Source organism: Dipodomys merriami, unplaced genomic scaffold (genome assembly GCF_024711535.1).
Source record: "Dipodomys merriami isolate MVZ:Mamm:240054 unplaced genomic scaffold, mDipMer1.0.p SCAF_13, whole genome shotgun sequence".
In the NCBI taxonomy this organism is placed as follows: Eukaryota; Metazoa; Chordata; class Mammalia; order Rodentia; family Heteromyidae; genus Dipodomys; species Dipodomys merriami.
In genome coordinates this window covers 32,799,169-32,820,181 of record NW_027202604.1, presented here as the reverse complement: position 1 = coordinate 32,820,181, position 21,013 = coordinate 32,799,169, and the positions used below count along the sequence as shown (strand labels likewise).

At 37.8% G+C, this 21,013-nt stretch overlaps 1 protein-coding gene across 5 annotated transcripts in view; it reads right to left on the bottom strand.

Annotated features, from left to right (window-relative positions):
• The window catches only part of Cntn4 (contactin 4), a 793,681-nt gene that overhangs the window by 415,868 nt on the left and 356,800 nt on the right, over nucleotides 1-21,013 (bottom strand). For all 5 annotated transcript variants that reach the window (XM_070018985.1, XM_070018989.1, XM_070018986.1 and 2 more), the window contains one exon: nucleotides 2,598-2,735. In XM_070018985.1, coding sequence (XP_069875086.1) covers nucleotides 2,598-2,652 — 55 coding nt within the window. In that variant the 5' untranslated portion in view covers nucleotides 2,653-2,735. The remainder of the gene's footprint in view (nucleotides 1-2,597; nucleotides 2,736-21,013) is intronic.

Below are 21,013 nucleotides of genomic sequence, written 5' to 3'. Positions count from 1 at the left end.
TGTATAATTTTATATCTTTCAGAATGTTTCACTCATGTGCTGACTTTCTTGCCCTTTTTGGTAATTAGTATTGTGAATCCAGGTTTAAATCACTTAAGAAGCAAATTAGTCAAGCCTTAATTAGTTTTTTTTTTTTGTGGATGAAAGTTTGGATTACTGGCACTAGTATTCTTTTAAAAAAGTGCTAGAGAAAAAAATCTTGCACATCTGTAAAAGAGAATAACATCTCTGGTTATAACAAATATGGGTTAGCAATTCTCTCTAATAATTATTAGACCTTAAAAGATGCATCCCTGTTTATATGTTTGAATCTTCCATGTTATTTGAGGAAAATAACCAGGGAAAGAAATATTTGAGAGGCAACAATTATGATATAATAGTAAGTAATGTCTTTAAGAAACTCACCAAGCAATACAAGACCAAAGGAGTATAGAAAAATTGTGGATGACATACAAAAAAAGAAGAAAATGAGCAGTTAACCAAATCTGTTCAAAATTCATAGTGTTAAATGTTATGGAAATGAATAAAATCAAGACACATAGCAAGAAAACAAAAACATTAATTAAGGCTTGACTTTACCTACACCCAAAGAGCCATATGATGAGAGAATAATAATATCATGTAAAACAGTTCTCCCTAAACATCTAACACACCAATTCCCTACAAACAGCTTAGTAAAAAAAAAGGATAGAAGTACAGTCTTAAATTGGAATTCTAAATTTTACAAAACAAAAGAGATGAATGGTGCTCTTGATTTTCTACCCTTTAATTTCTTGAGATCTATTCAAGCAGACAAGGTTTAATACACACATTACTGTAGGCAAATACTGGACAATTGGATTACTCTATGAAAACCATTTTTATACCATAAACATTGTGAGAAATTAAAATTACAAATCCTCAGGTGAGTTCTTTATAGGGTCAGGGACAGGAGAAAATCATCCAAGAAATAAAATCTAGGACATTTTATGGGAAGAGGGATATAAATTCTGGAGAGAAGAAGATAAATAACATTTTTAAAAGAGATGCCAGGATGTTCACAATCATGGCATAGTGAGTGTGTTGTCTATTCAATCAATCAAGGCAAATAATTTGAAGGTCATGTATCAACAGATTTTTACAGTGAATGGCAGGTTCCATGGAGATAAGCAAAGAAAGAATGAAAATCCAAATCACCAACATGAACTTGCCTACTACCTACATGGATGGCACAGCTAAAAGATTGCTCCGGGATCAGAATCACAAGTGCAAGCTTGAGTTTGAGTTCCAGCTTTCCTCCTTAGAGGCGTTGTGACATTGAGGTAGTTTCTTAATTTCTTGATGCTTCCATAATATAAATAGTGACTAGAAGAAACATGAGTCGCAAATACCACCTTGGAGTCATGGGAAATTGTCATGAATTTAACTGTATGAAGTGCTAATCATAGTACCTGACATGGTGACATGGAGAGTTGACATATATATATATATATATATATATATATGTATATATATATATAAAATAGTGCTAACATATATATATATATTAGCACTATCATTATTAACTTTGATTTTATAATAATTGCAAATAGTCTGCCATGACAAGCTATCAGCTTCTTAAGAACTAAGCTAACAGGGACCTATATCAGCAGTCACTATGTCTGTCTGGCATGGTATTATATTCACAGGTCAAAATACACAGCTGGCTCATTTCAAGGCACTGGGTAATATCTTAATAAATTCACAATCAAAGCAAAGTGATTCCAAAAGTCATACTTGTATTATGTGGTTAAAAAATGTACCTATTTTTAGGTATGTCTCTTTGACTTGATACTATGAGTAATAAAATAGGTCAACTAGATTCAGTTTTGAGAAGACCTGGAAAGATATATAGCATTCCAATGTGAGAACCAACTCCAGGACAAACTGGACTTCTGATGATCAGCACTTGAATTATACTTGTCCAGCACCAGGCTGACATCCCCCCAGGAAACAGAATGATAGACGGCTTGTCGGAACCTTTTAAAGCTCTTTTTTCCATGAGTTGACCATGAGTAGATGGTGAAAAATAAAACAAAACAAAACCAAAATCAAAACCCAAAACACCTCTTGTCCCTTTGCTTTCTTGTTCCTCCAAAATTACAAGTGCACTGGACTGAAAAAGAGAAAGTCTACCAAAAGTTGGGACAATCTCCACAAAGACAGTGAAAGGGCTTCTCAGATAAACTTCTCTCCACTAACACCGAAGTAGGCAGCACTGCAAACTAGATGACCAGTTTTATTATCCAATAGCTCTGTGCAATTGAGCCCTGAGATGAGAAAAAGCAACAACAACAACAACAACTTTCAAACTAAATGATGGCTCAAACGATTCTAAAAGGATCAGATAGACAGGCAAAACATTAGTGTCTCTCTCTCTGGCTACACCGCCAGGAAAAGAGCCAGAGAAAGCCCACTGGGGCAGGCACATTCAACGTTGTCAGCAAACGCTACTCAGAGCAACCCACGCTCTTATGATTTTATCACTGCCATCTAAAGCGAAGGCCCACTTTTGAATTAGTGTGAAATACCGTGGCATTTTTAAATCAAAAAAAAAAAGTTTTGAAATGACACTCTACCTGCGAGGCACAACATGAAGGATTGCAGTACCAGCAGTTCCCATGGTAACCTCATCTTCAGCTTCCGAGGTCAGAGTGATTGCAAGTCCAATAACAGGTGAAGGGAATCGGTGCCTCTTTTAAAGTACAACCTTTAATCTGTGGGGGAGAAACAGAGACGTTACCATAGATTGGGGAATATTTTTCCTTATCGTCACTGCAAGTTTATCTTCATTGGAATGTAAGTAAAATTCACTGGTAGGAAAGTATGTTTGAAGAATAAAAATCTTGTTAAGCTATAAAGCAGATGAGCATCTTCTTTTAATTCCTCTATGGTTTATTTTTATAGGTTCTATGGCTTAGATGTGACTTGATTGTGCCTTCCAAACATGCACATGCTAGAACGTGGGCCATAATGTGTTGGAGTGGGAAGGGGTGGAACCTTTAAGAGTCATTTAATAGGAGGTCATTAAATCCTGGACAGTCCTGCCCTTGGAAGGGACCGGCCTAGGTCTCATGCAACCTGTGAGTGAATTGCCAGGAGACAGCTCAGTCCTGACTCCTCTTTGGATCTCCCTCAGTGCTCTGTATGCATTCCTCCCATGGTTTACCAAGAGGCCCAGGCCAGAGCTTACACTATAATGTGTCACCTTTCAGCCTTCAAAACTACAAGCTAAACAAACCTTTTTAGACTTCATAAGTAGCCCAGCTTCAGGCATTTTGTTCTAGCAAAGGAAACTGAACTTACCCAAAATATCATTAAAATGCATAATTCCAGGGCCCACTTAAGAAATCCTATGAACTGGGTTCCTCTGGAAGAGCCCAAATCAGTGAAGAACAGCAGTGCTCCCATTACCCAAGAATCTTAAAACAGGGGGATTCTGTAGGAAAGAAGGCTACTTTTCAGTGTACAGGAGTTACAAATCTTGTAGCCAAATGAGCAAGGTGGGCGGGCAGACATGGAGGCTCTAGAGAGCACAGACAGATCCTGGAAGAACAGGGCCTACACTCCAGTGAACGCAATGCAACAATGAAAGAGCACTACACTCGGAGCAACCCTACAAGCTTTAAATATTGCAGGTCAGCTTCAAATACTTTTGAAACACAGTGTGATGAAAACATAGGCAGATTGCTCTCCCGGGTTGCAGGCTGGTAACCTGGCCTTAGTAAAGCAGAAAAGTCACCAAGCTTCCTCTCATCGGCCAAACCTTCCCCCATCAGCCTGCAGCCAGCCATGCACACATGCACGTGTGGAAGTCCTCTGCTTCAGGGGCACCCATCCGGGTGAACACAGTAACAGCTCACGTTCCAGGGAGGAGCTATGCTTAGCCATCCACCTAACTGCAGGATAATGTGCCATTACTGCTGGAGAAGGAGCTCAGCATGTATAACATCTGGGTTTCACCCCAGCACCACTTTGTGTCCATCTGTCTGTTTAGGTATGTATATATGTATGTATATATATATGTATGTAATGTATATATCTATTTACCTATCTACCTGTCGATCTGTATATGTGTCTATCATTTATCTATCAATAGGTTTATTATCTCTGGTTGATTATCTATTATCTATGTGTCTATCACTTATCTATCAATCTATATACATAATTATCTATTATCTATCTATTATCTACCTATCATCTATCATTCATCTATGTATTTATATATCTATCTATGTATCTGTGCATCTATTGTATGTGTGCATGCATGCATGTGTGTATGTATCTATGCATCTATGTATGTATGTATGTATCTGTCTGTCTATCTCCATGAGATATGTTCCCTCTGGGGTCTGAAAGTTGAGCAGGAATCTGCCTATTCATCAATCCATTAAATAAGCAAGTCAAGCAAAAATCCTTAATGGGTCAGGAGACTGGCATTCTGTATGCAACTCAGGCAGAAACTACATCCCAGGCATGGCATCTTTCCCTGCCTCTTCCTCAAGTGTGTTTGGAGGAAAACTTCTTGGTTAATTAAGAATAAGAAATAGCTTTGAAAACATTCGAACCCCGCATATTACCAGATCATACTCTTACCACAAACCTGATAACTCTTAGTCTTTGTTTTAAAATAATTGACGTTAGTAATTAAGTGAAAGAACTCATGTGTATTTAGAGTGTACAATGCAATTATTTTCTACACATCTATATATAATGAGGGAAATCTAGTATATGTAAGCTCATATATAGGTGTATTCTCTCTTGTCTCGCTTTTTCTTTTGAGCAAAATACTGGGAGCAAATGCCAGTCTGATCAGAAGACATGGATAAACACAACGTGGTTTAAGTGAGGGCTTTTAGCATTAATGTGTCCACATGGCCAGTGAGAAGCCTTTATGTCTACCAAGAGCCAACAGAAAGTAAAGTGGCATCATTAGGAAACTAGCCTTTATTTCATGCCCTTTAATAGCTCAGCCTGTGATAAAGCCAGACTTAATCCGTTATGAAGACAAAAGACACCCTTAACCTCTGATCTGCTGACGTGGCTGCCTGAAAGCCGATGGCATCCCTAATTGGCCATGTTCAGATACTCTTCTGACATGCACAGTGATTAGGCCATTTTAGATAAACAGGATGTGCTGATCAATGAAAACTATTAATGTCTTAAGCAAATGATCAGGGTATTAATAATTAATTTTGTGAGGGTAATGTCATCTTGGATCTGCGGATTGATCTACAACGTGAGGCAGTTTCTCAACGCAATTAAAATTTGTTTTGGAAATGTATCCAATTATATGATGCACTTCATGATATGATACTATTTACAGTTCTCTCTCTGTGAAGAGCAGTGGATTTATAAGGATGGGACATTCAAGAGTTCTACAGACATTTATTGGCATTTGGGAATGTGAGATTTACCCTCTCTGATCAGAAATAGTGGGGTTTTTGGGCAGTGGTCTGTTCAGAAAAGGCACAGGAGTTCAGAAAGGATGTGAGGATTCATGAACCTCATGTGGGACTGTGGTGAAGAATATGGTTTTATCATTTCTGTTTTCCCCGCCAGAGATCCAGGAAGGTACAAGATGAGCCACGAGTTATGGCGGCAATAGATCACCCCCACAGCTTCGAGTCATCATCTCTACTTTATTGGGTGGTGGCTGTCGCTAAGGTAGTATACTCAGCACTAACTTTCAGATCTTGCTCAAGACTCATAAATCCTCACCAGGAAGCCACACAATGGAACAGAATGTATTTGCTCTTCTGTGAACAAGAAAGAAATGAATAACTGAGAACTGCATAAGATTATTTCGGGGGCACATTCCTACACAGAACAGAACTTCTTCTAACCTTCTAACCACTCAGACACACGTAATCTTAATGAAAAGATCCCTATACATTAAGCTTGGGAAAAGAAACATGATCCAGTTTCCAATTGAGAGCCTTGGATTCCAGGAATATATGGGGGGAAGGCCTGGACATATATCTATCTCTATATCTATCTATCTACCTATCTATCTATCTATCTATCTATCTATCTATCTATCTATCTATCTATCTATCTATCTATCTATCTATCTATCTGTCTGTCTGTCTGTCTGTCTGTCTGTCTGTCTGTCTATCTATCTATCTATCTATCTATCTATCTATCTATCTATCTATCTATCTATATGTATATATCTGTTCATGGAAAACTTTCTCCATATATACATACAAATATGTTTTTGTGTATATATACATGCAGACATGTATACATGTATGTATGCACATATGTATATATACATATTTATGAATCTGTTTCTGTGCTCTGCTCAATTAGAATTCTGCTGGTATTCAAACAGCACAGCTCAACAAGACAGTGTCTATTTATCACATGATAGGAGCAGTGCTAAGTGTTGGGGTGTGCAGAGGGGTATGGGCCTTGTCCTCAGTGAGCTCACAGTTTAGTTGGTGAGAGAGATAAACAAGTCCGTCATTGTTATTCAGTGCCAAGTGTGTAATAAACCTATTAAGGACAAGGTACTAAAAAAGCAAAAATTATCTTGGACCTCAGGGCTGGGAGCTGGGGTAGGGGAAGGCACTTCAAGAAAGCATTCCAGAGGGGCTCCTTGAACTCTGCCTTCAAGAATAAAGAACACACAGAGAAAGGTTGGGTGACAAAAGGAAAAATAACAAGTGAGTATATGTGAGCTTAGGGAGTGATCAGGTGATAGGGCTATAAGATGATGTCAAGAGTGCTCCCATCTTCTCATTCTCCAGCCATAGGATGCATCTGTAGAAGATCTACAATAACAAATGTCTGTCCATGCTGAGTTTAAGCATCAGTGGTGACTTAGGGAAGGCTCTGAGCATGGATACTGGCACAGAGATGATGCAGTGGTCTTTGTTAATGACAGCCTAGCATAGCCTGAGGCTAGGAGTCAAGGGTGAGGGAAAAGTAGGCATAAGCTAAGTCTGAGTGGAGTCCTCCATCAGCCTTAATAGCATATTAGAGAATTTCGACTTGATTCTGAAGGCTAAGAGGAGAGAAGGAAAGCCTGTCATCAGGCGAGTGACCTTGAATAAATACCGTCTCCCTGAATGGAGTTTTGCATTACCTTCCATGTTCAGAAGCATAGAATATCTACTTTCCCTCTGCTTTTCTCCTCTAGTTAAAAGTTAATTACATTTCACGTATTAAGCACTCTTCCAATATATTATCACACATTTTTCAAGGTCTCACAGCAGGAAGACAAGGCAGAAAAACACTTGGAATTAGGTATGATAAATTCTTTCTGTCTGGTTTTGCTACTAATGATCTAGCTTTGGGAAAGCCATTTCATCTCTGTGAATGTGTCTGCTTGTCTGCAAGTTGAAGATTCCATCATGAGCAATTATCTTTCTTAGTCCTAAGGGGCTGTAAAGGCCAATTGACATGTTTTTATAAAGGCACAATTATTACTATAGTTTACAAATTCAGCTTCTTCCACCACCTTGTACCTCGCCAAATTGATTTTGTAGTTATGAAGGAAAGGATCTTTGTTCTTTCTACTTGAGACGTCTAGAGTAATGAATGATCAGACAAGGCAATTACTAAACAATGATGGAACAATGATGCTAACATTTCTAGAGAGCTACATGTCTAGAGATCTACTTTTGGCTTTTCCATTCATTTAACAACCCTAGGATTCAGGTATCCCCACCCTCTATAAGATTGTGCTTTTGGAAATTTGACTGTGAAAGGCTATGAAACATATCCAAGATCAAACATTTAGAAAGTCACAATGACAGTATTCAAATTGATGTTTCCTAAAAGCAAGGAATCCTTACCCTTCTCCTTCCTCTCCCTTTTCCCTTCTCTCTCTTTTCTTTAGCTGGAGCCCTACCACTTGAGTCACATTTCCACTTCTGGTTTTTTGCTTGTGAATTGGAAAAAGATTGTTAGTTATTTTTTTTCTCCTCAGGCTGGCTTAGAACCATGATCCTCAGATCTCAGACTCTAGAGTATCTAGGATTACAGCTGATGGCCACCAGTGCCCAACAAGAAACTTTTCTGAAGGCAATGTGCCTTTTAAAATGTGATATGTCATTCTGGTGCTGATTCTTCTCTCTCCTGCTCTGTCTTGCATGTTGTCTTCTGCAGAGGTAAACCTGGTTGTCAGTAAGCAAACCTACAGAGTCTGGGCAATATTTGCAATGCAAAATATAGCCTGGGGTTGGGAGCTGAGATGTGGGAAAGCTTCTTTTCCCAGAGTTAATTCAGAAGCTTTTTGTGACATGAGGGCTGTAAGTTCCTCTACCCCAAGTGTAAGAATAACATGAGCATTTGTTTTCTTGCTAATTATTATTTAGTGTACTGTCTTTTTTTTAAAGGATCAGCAGCAGTTCCCAGTGGTCTGGTGGAGCATTTTCTAACTGCACAGTTAGCTAATGAGGGGTACAGTCAGTCACAATGGTGGGTGAGCATTGAACAGAACTGAAGATGACAGAGAAAACTGGCTTCAGACAGGAAGAATGTCAAGTCTTAATGCTTAATCAGCCAACAGGTATTTATTTAGTGCTCATTCAAAGAATTATATACAAAATAAAAAGTCCCAGGTCAAGGTCTTTGTTCATGAACACCACCAACTCATCTGGGTAGTAAAAAAATTTGGAACACATGAGTGAGGCTATCAACAAAATGAATAGTACAGATTATTTATGCACTTTCTGGTTATATATAATAGCTGGCCTGAAAGTTTTCCTCAGACATTGAAAATTCAGGCCCTATTAGACAATTGAATGATTTTATGAGACATTCTCCTATTATGAACTTTGTGCTGTCTACAAGGAGAAACATTTTTATTCCTCTGTGATCATTTCCAAGCTTTACTAAAGTCTTAGAATCAAGCACAAGGTAGAAAAGATGAGAAATGAATGTTACTTGTTTTGCAAAAGAAGAGAAGATGTAAGGAGTCTGGGTAATATACTTAAGAAGAGGTATACCTATCAAAGGTGAAATTTCTTATTTAGAACCTATTCATCTACCCAGTGGCTCAATTCAACTCTTTCCACTAAAAGCACATTAAAGAGAATATTAAGAACAATGAATAGTTAACCCACCCCATTTTTAAGGGCTCTAAACAAAACAACATCTACAACTTGTGATTCTTCTAATCAGAAATGTAAGATTTGCATCAGGCAAAAATAATTTACCATACAACCTAGATAGCTAATATTTCATTATTTTAGGCCTTTTATTTATTTATTTATTTGTGCCAGTCCTGGGGTTTTGAACTCAGGGACTAGGCACTGTCCCTGGGCTTCTTTTTGCTCAAGGTTAACACCATTGTTTGAGCCACAGCTCCACTGCTGGCTTTTTGGCTGCTTAATTGGAGATAAGAGTTTTACAGACTTTCCTGCCTGGGCTGGCTTTGAACCTCAGAGTAGTTGGCATTATAGGCTCATTAGTTTAGTTCTTTATGGCTGTCTTTTGTCTAATTTGAAAAACAGTAGAGTTGTACAAACTAAGTTTGAAAAAGAATCTTGTAGAAATGTTTTCAAGAATACACATATTGCAAATTCTCAATTTATTTTCCTCTCATAAAACTTTGATAATAGAACTCTGTAATTGGCTACTGAAGCAATATCCATACTTCAGTACATCACTGGATTGAAATTCAGAATAACTGAGTTCAAGACTTATTTTCTTACTGGACAAGTTTCCTCAACAGCTAAAGAGGGCTGGGCCAGAATGCCACTTAAGATTCCTGAACTTTAACACATTTCTAGCCCCAAAAGATTGTTTATTCTAGAGATATTTAATTAGTTAAAACTGTCATGGTGACTTTGTCATCACTGTAAGTATTTGCTATTTTCAATCATTTTTCAGATTTTCAGTTCCTCATATACCAAAATTTTTTCAGATACATTATGTCCAAATTTTCTGTATGAAGTTATTTCAGAACATTTAAACTTATGCCACAAACACGTTTTCTATCTATAGCCTGTACTAAGTAATGAGTTATAGCCCTAGCTTAAATTTTTCATTTAATTTTTACTTTACATGTGATCATAACTTACTTACCTTCCCTCCTCTGAGGAAAGCTCTTTTATGAAGTTTATATCTATACTGACATCTCCCCTTCCCTTCCCTTCTCTTCCTTTCCCTTCCCTTTCCTTCCCCTATCTCTTAGCTGTGGGGTCTGAACTCAGGGTCTGAAGTTTGCTAGGCATGAGATCTACCATTGAGCCACAGCCTCAGTAAAATACTGACATTAAAAAAAATGATAATACTAGTATTTCTTGGTTATTTTTCTCATCTACAGTATTTATTTCTTTTATGGATCATAATGTCTTACCCAATCACTTCCAATGATAAACATCCATATAACTTGGATTACTATTGCCCCAACTTAGTTATATCATGCAACATGGCCAATAATAATTTTTCAGTGGAGTCCTAGAACATGTTGCTTTTCTTTTGTAGCACTTATTTTTTCTCTTGAAATTAATTATCTTTTCTTCATTTGATTAGATTGCTAAGTATATATCAGAAATTCATTCTACATTCTCTACCACAGTGCATGTTTTTAATTTATCAAAATGTACCCAGAATATACCATCTTTCATAAGTATCATGTATTCATATAGATACTGAACACTTTAAAATTTTTGGTTGGAAAACCAAAATGGTTCAAAACTTCTAAGTTTAGCTGAAAATAGAAAAAAATCATTATACCCAACTGTGATTTTCTTGCACATCCACACACACACACACACACACACACACACACACACACACACACACACACACACACAACTTATATGTATGGAGAGGGTTCATTAGGATGTTAAGTAGCAAATGTGCAACATAAAAGATATGCAACTGCACCTTTGAAAGTGTCAGAGGCAATGTAATGGTAGAACATGATACAAAATTATTGGGGGAAGATAAATGATAGTGTTCACAGAGCACTTACCATGGAGTCGTTGTCTCTGTATTATGTCTTAAGGCAGATCATCTTTAAGATAACACTTCAAGGTAGACAACAATATTATTTTTATTTTCTAGATTAGCAAACTGCCCCTGGTTAGTGTTGTATATAATAAAAGCAAGAAGGGGCTGGGAAGGTGGCTCAGTGGTAGAGTGCTTGCCTTGCATGCCTGAGGCCCTGGGTTCGATTCCTCAGTACCACATAAGCAGAAAAAGCCAGAAGTGGTGCTGTGGCTCAAGTGGTAGAGCATGAGCCTTGAGCTGAAGAGCTCAGGAACAGCACCTAGGCCCAGAGTTCAGGCCCCACGACTGACCAAAATAAATAAATAAATAAAATAAAATAAAGTATGAAAGCAAGACATTACTTGTGATTGATTTCTCACTGAGATTACTGAAGTACGTTTTACAGAATAAGTATGTGTGCATACATACACATACATATAAATTCATGTCTGATTGCATTTCAAAACTGTAAGCAGTCATATAATAATCATCATCTTAAGATATAGAGTATTTTGATCACTCCCCTCTTGTGGTGGACTACGCCTGCAATCACCGCAGCTGGGAGCCTAAAGTAGGAGCACTATGAGTTTGAGGCCAGCCTAGGCTCTGATATGACCCTATCTTCAAAAGCAAAACACAGAAACAAAACCAACCATGATTACCACAGTGCGACTTTACAGTTTGGATTCCTAATCATTAAACATAAATTCTCCTACATGTAGGCTTATTAGTAAAATAACCAGAAATCATAGTATATAAAAAATATCCACTTTTCCTCTTGTATTTGAACTGCTTTTCAGATATTTTATCCTTTTTTAAAGAGCCTGTTATTCTATTTGTTGTACTCTTCTTCTGTTATAAACAAGAACACATGTAGATCACAAATCAGGACAGGAAAATACTTGTCTCCTCTCCTCCTCCTTTTCCTCCTCCTCCTCCTGTATGGAAACCAGTACTGATTGATGATGGTACTCTTCCTTGTTTAGCCCAATGACAGTCCCAGAAATCTTCTCAACGTAATATCTCACGTAGAATTGACAAAATCGAAAGAGCTTGCATGTAAAACAAACCTTTCTTTGCTTCCTTTTAGTGCTTGAGATCATTGGCCTGCAGAATCACACCAGCCAGGTTTAATTACCAGCTCTTCCACTTTGCCACAGACCTTGGCCAAGTCATTTACCCTGGGTCATCTCAAGTTATTCTTTGGTAAAGTGACAGTGAAGATACAGAGTTGAAAGGCTAGGAGAGGAAAATCTGTACAATTGGATTCTATTAGTAAAAGCTGAATGTGGAGAGCCAAGATGGATAAGCCAGGGAATCATCTGACACTGGCATGCTAAAGGTACTAGGGCCACAGCATGCCAAAGGGCAAAGTCCTTGGAGAGGACACGAGAGGAGGCCACAGGAGCAATGGCATGCATGGGAGGCTGGCTGTCTTCTTCACCATGCATTCTGGGTACCCGGAAGTAATCTCTACAAACTCTTTGAGGCTCTTCCCACAGGGGGAGGAAAGAAAGATTCCTTAGCAACCAGCTCACGTTTCTCTCCCTCCTGGCCCACTGGTGTGCTGCCTGGTGCCAGTTCTGCTAAACTCCTAAATAAATCACTGTTAATGAAGCGTAGTGCCTATACAGACAGCAACAGGCATTTTTTTAATCACCTAAACTAAAGAAGAGCTAAGGGTAAGCACAAAACACTCCACTATCTAATATATTAGGTGTCAGATTTAAAGAGGCAAAAGCTGTGTGACTTTCAGAGCTTTTGGGGGGGATGTAGTTAGTGGGGAAGTACAGCTTACTAGTATATTCATCATTATGCACAGCCTGCCAATTGCTTGAACAGCCAAATCAGATATCCACCAGTCTAAAAGAGTCTAGGTCTATTTAAGCAGAGCAGAAGTAAGATTTCAAAGATGTAAACACCAATTATGATCGTCCAGACCAATAAAAGGATTAAATAAAGTCTTCTATCCTCTACCTTATACCTGCAAATTATTAATTGACTTCTAGTCACTGGTATCTCATATGGAAAAAACAATAAATAAGAGAAGGTTTCTCTTTCAACTGGATGGGAAAAATAATCAAAGGAGATCTAAGTATTACATTACAATATTTATCTGAAAACATTCGTTGAATGTCTGTAATCCCAGGAACTTTGCTAGCACTGGATTTTAGAGGAAGGTAGACAAAGTCCTGGCCTCAAGAGCTTATGTTCTTGCACACTGTACTGCTTCAATGATGTATCATTCCATTTGTTTGAAGAACATATTTTTATAAAGCCTATATTAGTATCATTGCCCCTGAATCGATGACCACCAATAGCTGATCAGGTTATCATTTAACAAATTTTATTGAATTTTCTCTGATATAGAATAGTTTTACAGGGATCCCTGTTTACAACTTAATGAGAACTTTCTTTTTTCTTCTTCTTCTTTTCCTTTTTTATAATTGTCAGCCCTGGGGCTTGAACTCTTGGGTGGGGGCACTGTCTCTGAGCTTTTTTTGCTCAAGGCTAGCACTCTATCACTTTGAACCACTTCTGGTTTTCTGATGGTTACTTGGAGCTAAGAGTCTCACAGACTTTCCTGCTCAGGCAGGCTTTGAATTTGTGATCCTCAGATCTCAGCCTCCTGAGTAGTTAGAATTACTGCTGTGAGCCAACAGAGCTCAGCTAAATTAACAAGAAAAACAAGTCCTTGTCTCCATTTTCTTGTCTTTTCCTACCTGAATCTTGGGCAAAGCAATAAAAATGAGAAACTTTTACTATTTTTTTTAAATCTTGAGTACTTGTGAGATATTTATTTACCACTTTCAAAGGTTTTAGCCAGAATATCAAATTTTCACAATAACATGATGGAGGTACCTATAGGTTAACTGCCCTGTGCCCAAGAGGAATATGGGCATTGAAGAACCTTTTTTATATATAACTTCCTTGGCTTACTTCTAGATCTTAAGTGATCAATTTCCTTCCTGTGTATTGCATTGAGACAGACAGCCTTGACATTCAAAGAGAAAACAGAACAGAAAGCCGGTCAACTCTCTGCAAAGGTTGCCGCACCTTCCTTGGTGGAGATATTCCATCCTCAGAAATAAATTAATAAGGCTAAACCACAGCATTTGGATCCAACATTATTAGCATGCCAAGGGACTTTTTTCCTACCTCCTATATAACTGAAATTATGCATATAACAGGTTTAAATATTTATTCCCCTTACCAATGGATGGTTGTCCAAAGAGTTAGCTTAATTAGACAAAATTGGTAGCAAGTAGCACTTTCCTGTTGTTGTTTAATCAGGCTGACTTAGAACAAACTGGCCAAATACTAACTGGTTCTGAGAAAAAAAAAACAGATTTCAGGCTGGGACTGATACATATATAACAGTTGTCCCCATAGAGCTGGGTGTGGAATGATGTGGTGCCAATCTACTTTTAACCACTTTATTTATAACCACATTTAAAATGCCATGGAGTGATCACTTCTAGCTATAAAGTCATTTTTAATCAAAGAACCCACAAAGATTAGTTTATTAGTCCTTAACAGAGTGGTTGCGATGTGTGCTAGATTCCACTGTAAGATATTTTCAGGAAGGGAAACAGGTCTGAAAAGAGTAAAGTGAGGGCTGCCTGTAATCCCAGCAAAACAGGGATTAGATACCAGCTCTCTTTCTTCCCCACAAGTAGGGAGAGTCCCATCTCAACAAATTAACTGGGCATGGTGGTGTGCACCTATAATCCCAGGTACATAGAAGGCATATAAGGAATGATTGCTCCTTTTTGTTATTATTAATAAGTTTTTATATTGTGAAAATACCGTACAGAGGGGTTACAATTACATGAGCAAGGTAATGAGTACATTTCTTATCAAGCATTGTTGCTTCCTCCTTTGTTTCCCCTTCCCATCCTTGCCCTCCCATCTGCCCCCTGCCCCCCCGCCAAAGTTGTAAAGTTCATTTTTCGATATATCTTGTACATCTCATTGTTGCAATGGGTCCACCTGTATCAATAGTTAAACAATTTGTTCTTTCCCTTCCCTTCCCCAAAATATACCAGCATCAAATATAGTGAAAACAGGAGTTATAGCATGGGGGAGGGACGTACAAAGCAACAAAGAAATCATCTTATAATATGTTAGAAACAATCACAAGAAAGAAAAACCATTTGAATCCTTATCTTGGGGTTCATTTCCCTAACATCACCTTATCTGACCTTTTCTGCTTGTCTCAGACATACTAGTTATTGCAAATAAGGGAAACCATGGGACCTATGTTTCTTTGGGCCTGGCTTACTTCACTTAATATAAATTTTTTCCAAGTCTGGAAAGACTTGGATGATTGCACCTTAAGGCTAGTTGCAGGCAAAAAAATGTTGAGACTGAGCAAAACAATGATCAAAGCAAAAATGGTCTGGGATTGTGGCTGAAGTAGTAGATCATCTGAAAAACAAGTACATGGTCCTGAATTCAAATCACAATGCCCTACATGTGTAAGGAGTACAGTGTGTCTCTGTTTAAAGTATTTAAAAATGTGAACGGATAATCTTAGGGTGGGAAATGTCAGCCGCGAATATCTTCAGCAAAGGGGTCCTAAGTTGGCATCACCAATAGGAAGACCTAACTGGCTTCCTGTTGCATTGATGGAGTCCACTGAAAGACACCCAGAAAGTGTTCAGCCTTGATGTGATCATCATGCAGACTGGGTCACAGTGTGGAACGAAATTGACAGGCAATTTTCAAACAAGATAAACCAGGTGCTGGTGATCCTAGCTACTCAGGAGGCAGAGATCTGAGACTGGTGGTTCAAAGCCAGGTGTGGGGGGGGGGAAATGTCTATGAGACTCTTGTTTTCAATTAGCCAGAGTTGGAGATGTGGCTCGAGTGGTAGAATGCTATCTTTGAGCAAAATATCCAGGTAGAGTGTGAGGCCTGGAGCAAAAGCCCTCATTCACAAATGTGACAATAGCATAGAACAGCCTCAGGAGCTTCTCCAGATTAGAGAAGAGGGAAGAGAAATGAAAACTATAAACAAGGACAACCCACACTGGATCCTAGCATAATGGAAAAATTGGTAACTTTCAATAAGATGTAGTATTTATTTAATATTACTGTACCAATGGAAATATTCTGGTTTTGATCACTACAGCTGTAGAGATATTACTTTGAACAAACAGGGCAAAGGAGATATAGGAACTCTGATCTATTTCTTGCAAGTCTGTAATTATTTCAAAATAATGCTAATGATGCATTAATAATTTCTCAACCTCCTCTGAGAATCAACTTGTTACCTCTCTGTTGCTACTCCTCTTCTGAGGTAGCGCTGTACTGCCCGTACATGTCATTGTAGTTGCTTTTTCATGTTTTTCTGTGTTATGTCCAGAAATTCAAGAATCTCACCTATAGGACCACAAGGTAGTCAGAGGGAAAATTCTGTGGTTGTTTCATGTTAATGTTGTTACCTCATGGTCATTTAATGAACAGTAGATTGGTGGATAGTCCAACGAAGGTATGGAAAGAACCGTGTTTAGCCTGCTTATATTAACTGAGAAAAATTAAAGCTAGGATTCCGCACTTGTATGTTCAAAACACACCATGCTATGCCCTTAAATTTCTCACTTAACACGAGCCAATTGCCATAGAGGGTGAGTTAAATACAGGGGGAGTATCAAAATAGGAAAATGGGAATAACTGTACTACTGTCATTATTTTCTGACGTCCAACTTCATGCAAAAATTAGCAGTCTGGGAACGTTGGTAGAAAAAGAAACCTGGAATAACTTGTGATCTACGGAAGCAAATGAGTCGTTGATTTATCTACAAAAAAATAAAGGAAAAATGCTTTTTTTTTTTTTCAAAAAAGAATTACAATGTAGGATGACTGATGGCTATTTCAAGTATCTGATGTAAAACAAAAGTCAAAATAAGGGAAGTTATATCAAAAGGGCTCAAGCGTGTGATTCTTTGGCACGTCATTCAACTGTTTATTTTATTGCATTCGCTGCCTCTCACTTACTTGATCTTCACAGCAATATTTAGGAGAATGTTTTCAAGAATGGGAAAAAAGGTGCTTGGTAAAACATTCCCTTTGGAACCTAGCTTTATACAGTGATAAATACACATAAGTCTTCACTGGACTGAACTAGCATTTATTCCTGGCCCAGATGGCTTCTCAGGTTACCGGAGTGAACCTTTGTGAGCGAAGAAACAATACCAAAATCTCTTGGGAGACAGGAAGTTTGACAGAGGGAGAGAAGACACTGCAGAGATACAATGGGATAGCCCCCTTGCAAGCTGCACCAAGAACAAGGAGGATGAATTGTTCAGATTAGAAAACCTGTTTTTCTATGCGTGTTCACTGTGTTCCTGAGTCACAGCAAGCAAGCCTGCCCGTGGGTCAGACGGGAAGGCAATGCAAAAGCTCTGGTCTCATGTCACTTCCAACCTCTGGCATCAGCTCCTCCTCCCCAGAGATTCTAACACCTGAATTCACTTGCTTTTAGAGCCATGGTGAGTATGTTCACAGAACCCAGAGAAAGGACTATGGCTTTACTTTTCCTGAAGCTAGAATGGATTCCATAAAAAGCAAGTCTTTCACTTAAATACCAATTTTTACCTATGGTTGTACTCTCTCTCTGTCTCTCTGTCTCTCTGTCTCTGTCTCTCTCTGTCTCTCTCTCTCTCTCTCCCTTTCTGGTAGAACTATGATTTCAACTTGGGGCCTTCTTACTTACTCATCTAGTTTACTCAGCTGTCTTCTACTACTTGGGCTATACCTCCAGTGTGGCTTTCTGCAGATTATTGGGAGATGCAGTCTCATAGAGTTTTCTGCCCAGGCTAGCTGCAAACTGTGATTCTCCTAATCTTAGCTTCCAGAGTAGTGAGGTGTCTGAGTCACCAGTGCCTGGATGTCTTATTCTTTTTAAGATCCAGTAATTTACCACAACCACAACAGCTACTAATAAAGACTCCACACACTCTTGAGTTTGGGTCCTAGCAGAAGCAGCGAGCTATTCCTCCATATACAGTCAGAATAAAGAAATCTAGTTCTTTGCTCAGGCATTTTAATACCTAAAAAGTACAAAAAATGCAATTCACCACTCACTCACTTACTCATTAAATCATGTTTATAACACCAGGTAACATCTTTAATATACTTACATACATTATACACTATAATATATAATATACTAATACTACATATGGTATAATATATACATTAATGTAGTATGTACCATGGTTATATATGTGTGTGCATGTGTGGGGATATATACATATGTATATAACTATACAATGATATATACATGAATAAATATACATGCGAATATATACACATGCACATATAATTTATACATTATGTTATGCACACATAATATACATGCATACAATTATATGTGTGTTTGTGTGTGGATATATACATATCCATATAATTATATATGTGTTTAAATGTCTATATATATCCATATAAAATATATGTATAGAATTATATTTTCGTGCATGGTTTTATATAAAAATATGCTTACATATGTGTACAATGATGTTATTTATATTATATATAGTATGTTTGTATATATCTTTAAAATTTCTGAGGGCCCAGATGTTCATGCAGTGTAATTTGCTCCATAGAACAAAAGTCTAGAATAAAGCCTCACTGTCCTGTTGTGTTTCGGTGTGCTAGACTGCAGAAGGAGGGCATATTTCATAGGTCATTATTTGATGAGCACAGCATTGTGCGGTCTCCTAATGGAAAATAACTTCTAGAACTATCTCAGGCATTTGTAAGTACACAAAGACAGGCACCAGGTGTAATTATACTAGTATATATTTACACGTCCACCTTTCTGTAGTCTTAAAACAGACTTAAGGCAAAACTCCTTCCACGTTAATTACTGTTACTAAGGAAATTTCCCAGGTTTGTGTCTTCCTCCACAGGACGTAACTGGATTAGCCTCTTGGTGTCCACAGCCTTCATACTATCAGTACATAATAAAACTTGCTTTTAGTTTTAAACAAATATTTATAGCAGCATTATTTTTCTCTTTGTGATGCTTCGTATATCCTCTGATGAAAGTGTTGACACTGAAAATGGATGGTTACTTGGGAAAATGGCACCTGACTTGGTTTCTTATCCTTACTGTGGCGGGTGGGTGGGGCGGGGCAGGGGGAGGGGGTTGTCTGTGAGAAGAACCTGGCATAGGGGGTCAGCAGTGATATGTTTTCTGGGAAAGCTTTTTCACAGTGGAAGGAAAAGTCCTGGGTCCAAGTAGCCAGCCCACCCCCCCAGCTCTAGCTACTGAATCCCAGTGTAAATATGACCTAGCACTCCCTCCAACTTGCCACTTGTCTGACATACTTTTTTTTTGAGGGGTATTTCATTTATTTATTTTTATTGTGAAAATACTGTACAGAGGGGTTACAATTACATGGGCAAGATAATGAGTACATTTCTTATCAAGCATTGTAGCCTCCTCCTTTGTTTCCCCTTCCCATCCCTTCCCATCCCCCCCAACCCAATCTTCCCCGCCCCCCCCCATCAAAGCTGTAAAAGTTCATTTTCGACATAACGACTTGTACATCTCATTGTTGCAATGGGTCCACCTGTATCCCTATTTAAACAACTTGTTTTTCCCCTTCCCCTCCACAAATTATGCCAACATCAAATACAGTGAAAGCAGGGGTTATACTGTGGGGGAGGGACATACAAAGCAACAAAGAAATAATCTTATAAATGTGTTAGAAACAATCGCATGAAAGAAAAAAAAACATTTGAAATGACATACTTTTTGAAAGCTAGGAGAAACATCTATCTCTGAAGTATAAATCAGACTGTTGTCACATACCTGTTCACTGTGTTCCCTTACCTTTGTACTTGCTCCTCTGTGCCTAGTTTTAAGATGAACTTTTGCAGACAGTGTTTTCTAATTTCCCACAAATAATATCATACTTTTCAATGCTTCGAGAATACCCAGAATTTCTCTTACAGTAAGTAGCACTTAGTATATAGCACTGGAACTGTGTCATTATTGCCTCTCCCTTGGTTATTGTACTCTCTGATGGGAGAGACAAAGTGTAAAGTGGATGAATGTGCAAAATTGCTTTTAAACTATGTTTGAACTACGATTCATTCAATTACTGAGTAAAACTCACAGTAAGCCCAATAGCTCAAATTGTCAGCAGGAACGAATGTGGTTAAATCTAGTCGAAACTATGAGAAAAGGTTAATATATCCTCCAGCTGCATTTGTAGATAGAGTTTGCAAGCTGATTTGGGAATCTAAACACTAAAGGTAGGCATATGAAAACCTATAGAGATGTTTGAATTACTATTTTGGAAACTTCAAAAATCTATTGAGATTCAATGTGATAGAAGAATTTAAAGGTTCAACAAGTTTAGGGGAACTGTTAATGAAGTGTGGACAGATCACTCTACCATTAGGATTCTCATAGGCTTTAATAAGACGGCATGGATTTCATGTGTAAGACAAGAGAGGCTTTTTGCATATATATATATATATATATATATATATATAATATTTTGTGTGTTCTTAAGGGAAAAGAGTATATATGTATATATAATTTTGTGTATGTATATTTATGTATATATATATTTATATGTATTTATGTGTATATATATGTATGTATGTATATATATATATATGTATATATCCAAAATATGTAAAATTAAATCTAGCAGAGGGAAGTTTGTCTCTTCCTTACCCCCAATATAGTAAAAAATGGTAATTCTGCCCAGAGCAATATACAAATTCAAGATAATACCCATCAAAATCCTAACAATTTGCTTCAAAGAAATAGAGAGCTCAATCCAAAAATTCAGATAAAAGACCCAGAATAGCAAAAACAATATTTAGCAGGAAGAACAGCACTGGAGGAATATCAATACCAAACTTTAAGCTTTATTACAAAGCTATAGTAATAAAAATAGCTTGGTATTGGCACAAGAATAGGTCTGAGGACCAATGAAATACAACTAAAGACCCAGAAAGAAATGCATAAACATGCAGCCACCTAATATTTGAAGGAGCCCAAAACACAGGT